Genomic DNA, 14,431 nt, shown 5'->3' with positions numbered 1-14,431 from the left:
AAATAATCAGAATTTTCCTCGAGTCCGTCTGGGAAATCATTCCTGTCAGTAAATCCATTCTCCGCCCCGCCACTGACCCAATCCCTCAAACCCCCCGATCACTCAACCTCACAGCACATCAACCCCTGATCACTGAACCCCTCGACCCTAAACCACCAACCCTTCAACCGCCATTCCCCGACCCCTAACCCCAGACCCCTAAACTCCTAACCCTAACCCCCAATCCCTTAACTCCCAACCCCTCAGTCTCCGACCCATCAACTCACCTCCCCTCAACCCCCAACCTCAAACCCCCCAAACACTAATACCCTCTACCTTCACCTCTCAGTCTCTTTGGTTGTTTCCAACACTACCTACATCAAAAATAATACACATACGAGGGAAGTTATCAGTAGCCTTACCACGAGTTTGACATTGATATATTCGCTATCATGTGCGTAACTTACTGTTTATGCATCTCGCTCGTACTGGCGTATTAGTGTACAAAGTAAGTTACGAAGAATATTTAGTGCCAAACTCGTGGTTAGGCTACAGTTGCACTACATCAAATTGGTGGTATTGGTGAGGAAATGCTTGAGTTACTTTAGAAAACACCGAAATTACCATACACGTGCCTTTAAAAATTGAGGAGTTCCCTCAATTCCTCACGGATTCCATCATCAGATCAAAACCAAAAATATTACGAAAACACCTTGGAGAGGTAACTTCTTTCAAACAGAAAAAGAATAACTCAAATCGGATCATGGGTGCCGGAGTAATCGCTGAAATCATTATCATCAAAACAATCATCATCATCAGCTCCACTTCATCAAATTGGTGGTTTTCTAGAAAAAATTATCAAGTTGCTTAAGAAAACGACCAAATCACCATACATGTGCCTTTAAAAATTGAGGAGTTCCCTCAATTCCTCATGGATCCCATAATCAGAACAGCACCAGATTAATGTGGAACCACCTTGGTGGTAGTTCCTTTCAAACAAAAAAAGAATTGTTCAAGTCGGACCACGGGTCTCGGAGTAATCGCTGAACATCCTACATTAAAAAAATCATCATCACTATCTTCAAATCAATCATCATCATCAGGTCCACTTCATCAAATTGGTCGTTTTCGAGAGAAAATGCTCAAGTTGCTTATGAAAACACCCAAATCACCATACATGTGCCTTTAAAAATTGAGGAGTTCCCTCAATTCCTCAGGGATCCCATCATCAGATCAGAACCAGATTAATATGGGACCAACTTGGAAGTAGCTCCTTTCGAACAAAAAAAGAATTACTCAAATCGGACCACGGGTCTCGGAATAATCGGTGAACATACATAAAAAAAAAAATAAAAAAAAATAGCCAAAACCGAATACAGAACCTCCTCCTTCTATGAAATTGAAGTCGGTTAAAAAATACATGTCTAACACTTCTGGTATCATAAAGGTTATCCTCAATTTTTTTCAATAGGGGATATTACTGCAATGTTCTGCCAACAGAGTGCAGCATTACCCATTTTAGTAAACAATAGAGTAAATTATACATACTGTACCTTTAACAGATTTTTGACTAGTTTTCAGGGATAATAAAATATGACATTGATGCATCAAGGCGGTTTGTTTACAGATGACTTTCACTGTCTGCCTCTTTATCGCTCGAATATGCAAGTGACAGTGATGTTAGATAAAGAAATTTAGATTTTCTTGTTTCGCGAGACTCAGATTGTGGTAGTAGCGCCCCCTACGCAGAGTCTCGCGTAATATTTCCTAATAAATCAAAATTCATGCAGCGCACGTTTTAATTCAAATTTGTCGAAATCAGATGGAATGGCCCTATATTTAAAAAATACATTTATTTAATTTACCTTTTTACAGGCCACAAATGTGGCTGCAATAAACTGCTTACAGTTGCAATCCTAATTACCCTTTGGGTACGGAACCCTAAAAATGATAAAACTTACATAATACACTTGGCAAATAAATAAATACCTCTTTTCAAGAAACTGGCGGGCGAAGTCGCTGGATTCTTTGGTTTCACCCAGGTAGCATTTTACATAATCTTTTACTTCATACGGCGATTCAATGTCCTTAAGGAAACCAACGAACGTAGGCACTGTAAAATATAGACAAATAGTACATTACTGCAGGCGCCGGGAAAGAAGGGCTTGCCGGCTGAGTAGGTATAGGTATAGATATACGAAGCCGGCAAGCCCTTTTCACGGCCAGGCATGTATAGTGCTTTTCTCAAACATATGCAATGAAATAAAGAAATACACCACTCAAAAAAAAAAAAACAAATTTCTCCTTCGACTTTGGCGGCAACAAGTTATTAATTGCTAATTCTGCCTCCGCCCTCAATTAGCCTCATGCATGAAGTTTATATTTGAACGAAATATGTTTTATTCGGATGTTTGTTACCGTTATATCATGTTACAAATGCATTTCCGTTTTTAAGTTACCATTTAATTACTTAAAATTATAAATAAAAAGTACAAAAATTTGCCCGCGAAAAGCTAGTGAGCGAAACGCTCGAAACGCCACGTGACGTCACGCGTTCGACAGATTAGTGTCATTAGTAGCAAACGTTAGTTGGGCTGCCCAACGTGTGACGTAATCACGCTCTGTCGAATTCGCGCCAAAAATTTTGAGCGTTTCAACCGCTCAAAAATTTTCAACATTTTAAATATTTTTTAATAAAATAATGTTAAGGTTTACAAAAGTATTTTTATCATTTCCAACGATATAAATTATGAATCCAAAAATAAAAATAAATTCATGCATGGAGCTAATTGCGACGGAGTACAATTAATTTCTTCGTCCCTATTATCATCGGAACTCACATTGAAATTTTATTTATAAATATCAATTACAAATATAAAATCCAGCTTACTCGACAAGTTTTTTAATTTTCCCTCCAATCCCTACGTAATGTTTTTTTTACGGAAGTCGTGCGAATTTTGGCGTGTGTAGTGTTCGAATAGACCTTATTAGGGTTATTATACACAACCTGATATAGTTGGTCAAACCAAATTGTCAGTCAGAACAAAAAAAAAATACTATATTCATCCTTTTCTTTTGGGTGCTAGTACTAGTGTAAGACAAAGATAGTATGATTCTCTGTCTATGTTTGAAATGAGACAGTCCTTTGACAAACTATAAATGCAGAGGATTTTAAATATAGTCTATGGTCTCTGGTGACTTAGGCCCATAAAGTTATACCCTAAACTGGAGCGAGCTGTCACTTTTTTTTGCCATACTAAATTGAACCTTATCACCGAGCCAGAAAGGTGTTCGTACCAGACTAGAGAAAACGGTCCACATGAGATAGCAAAAGGGGGTCGCGGTGTCCCACTCGCACATGTTGCCAGTGTTAAAAAGATACCATTTTGGTAGTATCAACAACTACTAAAATTAAATACCTTCTTATATTATTTAAGTGCTATATTCAGAGTACGGTTGTACGGGTGTACGGGTCTTTTACGTAATTTGTAAATAATTATGATGTCAATATTATTAACTGATTTAACCAAGCATGTGCACAACAAAAAATACATTAATTTTAATATGGTAGACATTGTAGTAACTTTGAATATTAATTGGTATCCCTAACTTGATGAAGAAATTTTCAAAATACGTGAATGGCGGCGCTCAGGATTTATTTGCGAAATATAGTATAAAATAGGTAAAAGATGTTGTATGAAAGGTTGCAGGAGTGAAAGTTTTGCTGATTGTGGTATATCTTTTCACAGATAAGCCTCAACTATTCAAGTTTACGATAAAAATACAAGACAACATTGTCAAACTCATTAGGGTGACTATGATGTCGGCACGATGTGAATCGGTCTTACAGAATTCTTATTACCTACGTACTTACTTAATGTAAAAATAAGTTTACCTAAATAAGTATATCTTTATTTCGGCATGTTTAATTATTTGGTTGACGTAATGAGAGCCAAAATTTAAATCCAAAGTCCTCAAATATTACAGACACATTTATACATAATATTTAATTACTGAAATGTTGGTTCAAACTATTTATATATATATAATCGATTCTATATAGGTTGGACACACATTTCCGTCAGTACACAAAGGCGGCATATAAAAAAAAATGTTTCAATCAACTGCGATGACGCTTAAAGAATAGCTGAAGTGTGCGAAAGAGAAGCCATCACGTATATGAACATACCATGAGTGCGAAAGAGGCAGACTACAAATGAAAAAACGTGACCATTTTTGAGTTCGACAGTGGACGCCAACGGCTGGCATTTATTTATAATATAGTTGGTCAAGCAAATCTTGTCAGTAGAAAAAGGCGGGAAATTCAAATTTTCTATGGGACGATCTACATTTCGCGTCTACATTTTTAGGGTTCCGTACCCAAAGGGTAAAAATGAGACGTTTTTCTCAATCAGTCGCCATTGCTACGAAAAACAAATGAATACATATGAGAGTATACATATATGTATATAAGTGTGTAAATTATAGGCGCACTAGTTCATGACAGTATAGGTGATTGATTGACATGATTTCTGGACGACCCCACACACACATAATAAAATCTTATATTTATTAAGGGTCCACTGCAGGCGAACGAAAATGTTTATTATTTTGCGCTACGGCACACGGTTTAGGAGATACAGAATTATAAAGGTTTTTTGTGTTTTTTTTAAATATATTAATTAAGGGTTTCTTAGTGGAACGAAAATTTGATTATTTTTGCGCTCCGTCGCACGGTTTAGGAGATACAGCCCTCTAAAAAAAATTTTGTTTTTTTTTCTTTTCTTTTTAAATGTTAATTAAGTTGAACGAAAATTTTATTATTTTACGCTACGACGCTATTATTAAATTATGTTAGATTTTGAAATTTTTATATTAAATATATCTACTTATATATAAAGTTGAAGTTTGGTTATTGAATTTTATATTATATAAATATACAAAGAAAGAATTATAGGGCTGTATCTCCTAACCCGTCCGTCGTAGCGCAAAAATAATAAAATTTTCGTTCCCCTTTAAAAACACTTTTAATATACAAAAAACACAATGAAACACAATAAGAAAAAAAAACTCTACAGGGCTGTATCTCCTAAGCCGAGCGTCGTAATATAAAAAAAAAAACAAACAAAAATACCAAAAAAATCTTTATAAGGTTGTATCTCTGAACCGTGGGTCGTAGCGTAAAATAATAAAATTTTCGTTCAACTTAATTAACATTTAAAAAGAAAAGAAAAAAAAACAGAAATTTTTTTTTAGAGGGCTGTATCTCCTAAAGTTGTAGCGCAAAAATAATCTTATTTTCGTTCCCCTTTGAGAAACCCCTAAGTAACATACAGAAAACACAATGAAAAACTAAAAAGAAAAACAAAGAAAAAATCTTTATAGGGTTGTATCTCCTAAACCGTGCGACGGAGCGCAAAAATAATCAAATTTTCGTTCCACTAAGAAACCCTTAAGTAATATATTAAAAAAAAAAAACAGAAAATCTTTATAAGGCTGTATCTCCTAAACCGTGCATCGTAGCGCAAAATAATAAAATTTTCGTTCCATTGCAGTGGACCCTTAGTTAACATTAAAAAAAAAGAAAAAAAAAACAGAAATTGTACATTTCGATGCTAGTGCGGAAAGTATGTCATACTTTACATACTTTCGAAGAATGACATTTCCGCACGTGTATCGAACGACGTTTTTTAATACCGTTGCGAAAAAATAAGAAAAACAACAAGTAAGGAATTCGAAACTTTTATATTATTAATTCTGTGACATTATTGACATTAGACTTATATTGACCGGGATATAGACCGTGATTACCTTTTGTATTATTTGTGAGCTCCCGATATTTCAAAACCACCGTGAATCATTCAAAACTCTAATTATTGACATTGACATTATGAAGAGGTGTTTTTATAGCTTTTATTCGACTAGAATGGATTTTGTTATTATTATTGAACCCACTTCATACAACATTATACACATTGTATTGTTTTACAAATATAAAACATTGTACTATTATTACCTAAATATCGTTATTAACGATTATTTCAATACTCAATACTCAGTAATCAACATAAAAACCTACTGTTAAAGTAAGAATACGAAAAATGTACATATTTCATATTTTATTACTTACCTCTTCATCATTATAACACGTCTATTTTTTTATATATTGAATATTGAAAAACGGTTCTTAATAAGTTGTCTGAATAGAACGGAACGCCTGTCAAAGGAGAGGCGTTTTTTATTTCTGCTTTAAATTTCCAAAGGCAACATTCGATATTGTTTTTATAAATGTACGATACACAAATAATCGTAATTAACGATATTTGGGTAATAATAGTACAATGTTTTATATGTACAATTGTCTTATAGAACATGCATTTAAAAAAAATATCTTTCATTGAAGTGGGTTCAATAATAATAACACCCAGCTAAAAAAACACCTCTTCATAATGTCAATGTCAATGATGTCACAGAATTAATAATATAAAAGTTTCAAATTCCTTACTTGTTGTTTTTCTTATTTTTTCGCAACTGTATTGAAAAACGTCGTTCGATACACGTGCGGAAATGTCTAATAATGACTTACTTTCCGCACTAGCATCGAAATGTCCTATTACAGGGCTGTGTCTCGTAAACCGTGCGTTGTAGCGCAAAACTAATCTAATTTTCATTCCCCTTTGAGAAACCCGTAAGTAACATTCAAAAAACATAATCGAACAACAAAGAAGAAAACAAAAAAAATAAAAAATCTTTATAGGGTTGTATCTCCTAAACCGTGCGTTGTAGCGCAAAAATAATCTAATTTTCGTTCCCCTTTGAAAAGCCCCTAAGTAACATACAAAACACACAATGAAAAACTAAAAAGAAAACAAACAAAGAAAAAAATGTTTATAGGGTTGTATCTCCTAAACCGTGCGTCGGAGCGAAGAGCAAAAATAATTAAATTTTCGTTCCACTTTAAGAAACCCTTATTAATATTTAAAAGATACAACCCTATAAAGATGTTTTAATTTTTTGTTTTCTTTTTTTGTTTTTCATTGTATTTTTTGAATGTTACTTACGGGTTTCTCAAACGAGAACGAAAATTAGATTATTTTTGCGCTTCAACGCACGGTTTAGGAGAGACAGCCCTGTAAATATATTTTTCTGTTTTTTTTTTGTTTTTTTTTTTAATGTTAACTAAGGGTCCACTGCAATGGAACGAAAATTTTATTATTTTGCGCTACGATGCACGGTTTAGGAGATACGGCCTTATAAAGATTTTTTTTTAAATATAAATTAAGGGTTTCTTAAAGTGGAATGAAATTTTGATTATTTTTGCGCTACGACGCACGGTTTAGGAGTTACAGCCATGTAAATATTTTCTCGTTTTTTTTTGTTTTTTCTCATATTAAAAAAGGGTTTCTTAAGAGGCAAAGAGGATATAATAAGATAGGGTGGTACTGTCATAGTAAATTTTGTAACCGCTTTAAATTCACTGCCATCTATCGACATACTTTAAAACTAAAAATGAAGATTTATAAAAATACGTTAAAATGTATTTAAATATGGATAAATGATTTTTTTATTTGCATTAATTATTTTTATATGATTTTGGACCCATGTTTTTTCACTGATATGCGTTAAAATTATAAATAACAAACGAAACCGTCAACGCCATCTATACGAGAGTAAGCCAAAACTAGTGGCGCCCTCTGATCGAGAATCAAATTTTCGTGATTTTCGAGGCACGTTTTTTCCTTAGACTGTATCCATCTATTACGGAGTTATATCTATCTTTGTTAGAGGGGAACGAACATTTTACTTTTTTTGCGCTCCGACGCACGGTTTAGGAGATACAGCCCTATAAAAAGATTGTTTTCTTTGTTTCTTTCTTTTATATTTTCATTGTGTTTTTTGTATGTTACATAGGGGAACGAAAATTTGATTATTTTTGCGCTATAACGAACGGTTTAGGAGATACAGCCCTGTAAATATTTTTTCTGTTTTTTTTTTCTTTTTTTTAAATGTTTATTAAGGGTCCACTGCAGGCGGACGAAAATGTTATTATTTTGCGCTACGGCGCACGGTTTAGGAGATTAAGCCTTATACGGATTTTTTGTTTTTTTTTATACCTATATTAATTAAGGGTTTCTTAAAGTGGAACGAAAATTTGATTATTTTTGCGCTCCGTCGCACGATTTAGGAGATTTAACCCTATAAATATTTTTTCTTTGTTTTTCATTGTATTTTTTGTATGTTAATTAGAGGTTTCTCAAAGGGGAACGAAAACTAGATTATTTTTGCTCTACAACGCACGGTTTAGGAGATACAGCCCTCTAAAGATTTTTTTTTCCTTTTTTCTTTTTTTTTAATGTTAATTAAGGGTCCACTGCAGTTGAACGAAAATTTTATTATTTTGCGCTACGACCGCACAGTTCAGGAGATACATACAGCCTTATAAAGATTTTTTTTTTTTTTTTTTTAATATTAATTGAGGGTTTCTTAGTGGATCGAAAATTTGATGATTGTTTTTGTGCTACGACGCGCGGTTTAGGAGATACAGCCGTGTAGAGTTTTTTTTTTCTTTTTGTGTTTCATTGTACGACCGGTCTGGCCTAGTGGGTGAACCTGCCTGTGAAGCCGATGGTCCTGGGTTCGAATTCCGGTAAGGGCATTTATTTGTGTGATGAACACAGATATTTGTTCCTGAGTCATGGGTGTTTTCTATGTATTTGTATATTATATATATCGTTGTCTGAGTACCCATAACACAAGCCTTCTTGAGCTTACTGTGGGACTGTCAATCTGTGTAAGAATGTCCTATAATATTTATTTATTTATTTATTGTGTTTTTTGTATATTGAAAGAGGGGAACGAATTTTTTTTTATTTTTGCGCTTCGACGGACGGTTTAGGAGATACAGCCCTATATATTTTTTTTTGTTTATTGTTGTTTTTTTTGTATGTTATATAATATAAAATTCCATAACCAAAATTCAAATTTTTATATAAGTAGATATACTCAATATAAAAATTTCAAAATCTAACATAACTTTTAATAGAAATGTCCTCATACATCATAAATATACACCATCCTCATAGTTACAATCATATTGTACAGTTAGCTGCAGAGAAAAGATACCACCCCTGTATAGGTTTGTATGCAAAGGTGCTAAGCGAATAGTATTGCTGACTGTACATCCTACCTAGTGGTCTTTAATTTACTACAAAAATAACTTTGTAATGCATACACTTTGTTTAGTAGACAAACATAATTTTGCGTGCAAAAATAACTGCGATGCATACGCTTTGTATAGTAGAAAAACTTAATTTTGTGTGCAAAGATAACTTTGTAATGCATACAATTTGTATAGTAAACAAACTTAATTTTGCGTGCAAGTAAGTGCCATACTTTTTAGATCGCCTGGCAAGGCTAAAGACACGACACGACCAAATGTTCTGGTTTATTATTTTTATGACTATTTAGATACTTAATTTTAACCTGTTAAAAATACAGATTGCTTTTAGAACATTTTTTTTAATTTTGTGTAATATTATTTTGCACGCGTCTAGCAAGGTTAGGTTACCCGCTAGCCCGTTGATCTATATACCGTTGATCTACCTATATATCAATACCGTTTGATCGCTGCCTCGGCGGCGCACAGCACGGCGCGCGCAACCATGCCGCGCGTTTGAACTGTAACGTAAATATAAGCACGGAATGCATACGTATCAGTATTTAGTGACGCACAAATTTTATATTTCTAATCTTTTGTGTGGGAACTAAGATCATTGTCATAACCGTTTAATATTAACTCTACAAACTTTAATTCAATATTGGCTATACTGCTTAACCAGAAATCAATATCTAGAGAAGCACATTGTCTACATTTCTAATTTTTTACAAGTATAATAAGCTGATCCATAATATCGTAATTTTGCAATATCAGCTACTCTAATTATTTATTTACAAAATAATTCATGTTTTTAAGTTCACCAGAAAGCACATGTTCCAGATTTCTAAAAACCGAATATTGTGTATAAATTAAAGTGGTATTGAATATGTTAAAGTTTTTTGTAACTTTAATTCTATATTTACAAAGTTATTAGCAGAAATTAAAATATTTCAATATATCCGAACGCTCACCCTAAAAATTTCTAACTTTTTACGAAAGTCTTATTTAACATGCTAACAATGACATATCGAAAAAGAAAAAACTTTAATATTATCAAAACCCATTTTTGTTCCACCGCTGGTCTAATAAGGAAAAACCCGATCTTAAGTTAACAATAACATATCACAAAATCGTCCTGAATACCGCATAGTGTGACTAGAACAACTAATTCTTGTTTTTTTGCGATGTTTAGTCCTATCTTCCCTCCTCTGGCAAATTGGAGCAAAATTACTCAAACTTTAATTACTTAGCCGGAGAGCATTCTAAGATGGTGACTTAAGACCGGATATTGGGACCGTGCACGACGACAGCGCCACATGGCGATTGCAATTGCAACTATAGGCCCGTATTTTGTCACAATTATTAAGCGAGAAGTACGTAAATCGTAATAATTTCAATGAAAACTAGTTAACTGATTTTTATGCGGTTTTTACCTAAGTATAGAGTGATTATTGAGAAAGGTTAAGGCGTATAATTTGTTAAGGTTTTGTGTAAATTGGTTGAAATATGACGATATTTGCTAAGTCAGAAAAAATCCCGATGGCTAAGACCTTTAATCGAAAATGCTGCCCAATCCGTTTGAGATAAGTATAACAACACAACGTATGGTGGAATTGTCTCTCTTTCATTGTTCTACAATAAAGTCCGCGATGGTGTGTCTAAATGTTTATCTTTTAAGGATAACTTAATATACCCATATTTAGCTTTCAAAACAAGATCACTTATAGTGTTATATTTGCCTATTTACATGGATACTAGTGGAGTCAATATAAAGTTTAAGTTACATTAAATGCACACTAAGTTTTCTACATGGGTGAATTCTATATCATATTGAATACCCGTCTGTAAAGTAACAACTTGATATCAGTTCCCGTTTTTGAGAAATAAAACTTTTTTTTAAATCTTTTATACTACTTAAACAATAATTCCCACATAAGATATTTTTCGTAGAATGGGTTATGAAGCTTATACGACTACACGGTCAGAATATCTCGACAATGATGTAAATTATAGATTTATTGAAACAAATTATTATTTTGTAAGTTTTTCATGACCGAGGAACTCCCACACCGAGAGAAAAGTTTACTATGGTGGTTATTAAGTATTTGTATCGATCATGTTTAAAAATCTCCCGAGTCACTACTATATTTGTAGAATAGCAGTAAGATTTTGGAAACAAACAGCAAATAATGTTCTGCACAAATAATGGACATTTCTAGATTTTTGCCAGTAACTGCACAAGTTATGGAAGAATACCATATTCATTTTTCTCTCGATAAATAAATCAATTTCCAGCATAATACATTAAAAAAGTATGCGGTATTTCCAGGCATTCACAGAGGTCAATTCGAACTTTATTTAAGATGTCAATAATATAACATTTTGTTATCATTCGCCCGACCGCCTCGCTCGCACCAAGACATATTTCAACTAGTACGAGCGAAACGCACACGCAAATTTAAAAAATTACATCTTTTATAACAAAGTTCGAATTAGCCTCAAGGTATATTAGGAAAGTATACCTTATGGCTTATGGCATTGCGTTAATGTTCAATAGTTCAATGCATTAAGTGTCTGTCTTTATATGAAAAACGATAGGTGTAAAAATTTTATATCTATTCACAACACGTTTAGAATACTGGATGCTGTGTCAGATATAAATAGACCTTTGAAGTCTTAAAACTATCTATGATGCTTATCTTACTGGTTAGTAAGGACCGTCCACTTAGTTATACTTCGAATAGCCGCCCGGACAATATATAAAGCGAATTTCGAATTTTAAATTTTGACAATTCACGAGAAGAGTAACGTAACGTCAAACGATATGTTTGTCCCTTTTCAACGATCCTGTCATCCGATGCTTTTAGTGGGAGCTGTGAGAGTGAAGATGCAAATGTCAGCAATTCATACCGCTTGGTTTTTGTCAGCAAGCGCATCGCGACATGAAACTAGTATGAGCCTGGCCTTCGATTACGTATAATTGTAAGGAACTTGGGATCAAGTTATATTAGTCTAAGGTCTAACAGTTGATAATAAGACGTGCTCTGAATATACAGTGTGGAATTTTTTTATGGGCCCTGAAGGGAAAGTGCCTTAAAACCTTAAGTTAGCTCATTTTATTTTTAAAAAGAAACAAAACTGCATTCAAAGGTTTTTTGAAATTCGCTTGTCTCGCCCAGGAATCGAACCGACTAAGAATTCCAAACAATAAACACTCCCTATTTTATTCTACTAGTCGATACAGTTAATGTTAATGATAACATTTCTCCAAGAAACATTAGATCTTACACACGTCTGTCGTACAAAATTTCCATAAAATCGAATATTTAGTCCTCAAGAATATTTTTAGACAAGCCAAATTGAAAAAAAAAATTAAAAACCTTTGAATGCAGTTTAGTTTCTTTTTAAAAATAAAGGAATGTCTCCTTTAAGTAAAATGAGCTAACTTAAGGTTTTCAGGCAATTTTCCTCCAGGGCCCATTAATTTGATTATTAAATTATAGTGGTAAGTAAGCGCACTGAGTATGCACTTTTGTCTCAGGCGATGCCGCTTGGCACGGTTGATTGTTCCTTAGGGCAAACAAAACTGATTTAGCCCGGTAGCCACGAGATCGTAACGCCCCCCAAAAGGGGGGGTGAAAGGGTCGGCTCCCCAAGTCCAATCTATGCTCTATTTCTTCCTGTTCTTAGCAACTAGGGCAAGTTATATATCATTTTCGTATAATTTAGGAACGAGGAATTCATTTTTGAAATAATTATTAGACCTTTCAATACAAAAAAAATTAGTTGTGTATAAAAAATGAAAATGTTATGTAGGTAATCTTTTGTGACAATTTTCCCTGTTACAATTAGTGTGGCGATTTGCACTAAATAAAAAAAATGGACAATGTAGCCAATTTATTGTTCATTCTGGAAAATAAACCTTTTAGTGCGAGTAAAATAGTATGTAATAATGATTTAATATAATATTGCTAATTAACTAAAGTTTCATTATTGCGCCATTTCATCTCGTAATCCTCTACTACCCATTGAATTGAATGACCTTTTTAACGTTTTTTGCAGCAATGCAGTCGACAGCAGCAATATTGAAGCGCGACATTGCTGCCGACTGCTACGGCAGTAGCCGTAAATGTCAAAATCAAATTTCATGCAAAATAAAGTTATTTTCTTTCTTTCTTTCTGTAGTGTAGGTAGATATAAATACATTAAGAAACGCTTGACAGCGCGGGTAGACCTAAGACTTGTCTTGCTTGTCTGATCTCTCGACGGACAATAAAATTAACACCGGAGTTCGATATGTCGATCGGAAAGTTAAGTGTGTTCGACGTTAAGTGCGGGGTGTGGTCGTCGTACGTGGATCGGCTCAAAATGTACTTAAAAGTTAATAAAGTGGCGGACGATATGAAGTTACCAGTGCTTATCGCGTCTATGGGGGACGAAGCATACGAACTATTAGTGAATTTGGCTAGCCCGAAGGAACCTGAAAAGTTAACATTTGCCGAGGCGGTAAAGTGCATGAGTGATCACTTACAACAGGCGCCATCGGCGTTGGCAGAGCGGTTCCGGTTTAGACAAAGGAGACAGGGCGCGGATGAAACTATAGCCGGTTATGTAGCGGAATAAAAAAAAATGTCAAGGTATTGCAAGTTCGAAGACAAACTGGATGACAACATGCGGGATCAGTTCGTATGTGGAATAAGGAGTGACATTATTCGCCAGCGGCTGTTTGCTGAGAGTGACGACGTGACCTATGCGCGAGCGGTGAAGGTCGCGACCGCCCTCGAGGCGGCGGAACGGGACTCGGCCGCGGTGGAGGCGAAGGGGTCATGGGAGTCGGAGGCCAGCGGGAGCGGCGGCGGCGGCGGGGAGCCGGCCGCGGTACATGCGCTCGCGCCGGCCGGCGGGAGCGGCCTACGCAAGCGGGGAGGTGGCGGAGTGGGCCCGGCATGGGCCAGCCAGCAGCGGCCGGGCTTCGCGAGGGCCAACTGGCCCAGCGGGGGCCCTACAGTCGGGCCGCAACAGCGCTATCCGTCTTGTGGGGCCTGTGGCGCGCAAAACCATACCTACGGGAGCTGTCGCTATAAGACCTTTATCTGCAGCAAGTGCCAGCGCACGGGTCATTTACGCCGGGTTTGCCCAGAGTGGGCAAGGGCGGAGAAGTGGCCTGCATTTCGGAAATGTGCAACAGATGGAGGACGCGGATATCAGCGGGAATGAGTATGACATCGAGCAAGAATTAAACCATCTGTGCTTGAACGACTATAAACCAGTAAGTGTTTCTGTGTATATAGACAA

At 35.2% G+C, this 14,431-nt stretch overlaps 2 protein-coding genes across 2 annotated transcripts in view; both read right to left on the bottom strand.

Annotated features, from left to right (window-relative positions):
- LOC134754305 (proton-coupled amino acid transporter-like protein CG1139) overlaps window positions 1-14,431 on the bottom strand; it is a 522,474-nt gene that overhangs the window by 290,537 nt on the left and 217,506 nt on the right. The window lies entirely within an intron of this gene.
- Window positions 1-14,431, bottom strand: part of LOC134753708 (GRB10-interacting GYF protein 2-like) — a 145,443-nt gene that overhangs the window by 14,710 nt on the left and 116,302 nt on the right. Inside the window, exon 25 of the mRNA XM_063689647.1 lies at window positions 1,969-2,092. Within this exon, the coding sequence (XP_063545717.1) occupies window positions 1,969-2,092 (124 nt within the window). The remainder of the gene's footprint in view (window positions 1-1,968; window positions 2,093-14,431) is intronic.

This window comes from Cydia strobilella, chromosome Z (assembly GCF_947568885.1).
Source record: "Cydia strobilella chromosome Z, ilCydStro3.1, whole genome shotgun sequence".
In the NCBI taxonomy this organism is placed as follows: Eukaryota; Metazoa; Arthropoda; class Insecta; order Lepidoptera; family Tortricidae; genus Cydia; species Cydia strobilella.
The sequence above is the reverse complement of the archived record's forward strand: the minus strand, read 5'-3'. Positions and strand labels throughout refer to the sequence as shown.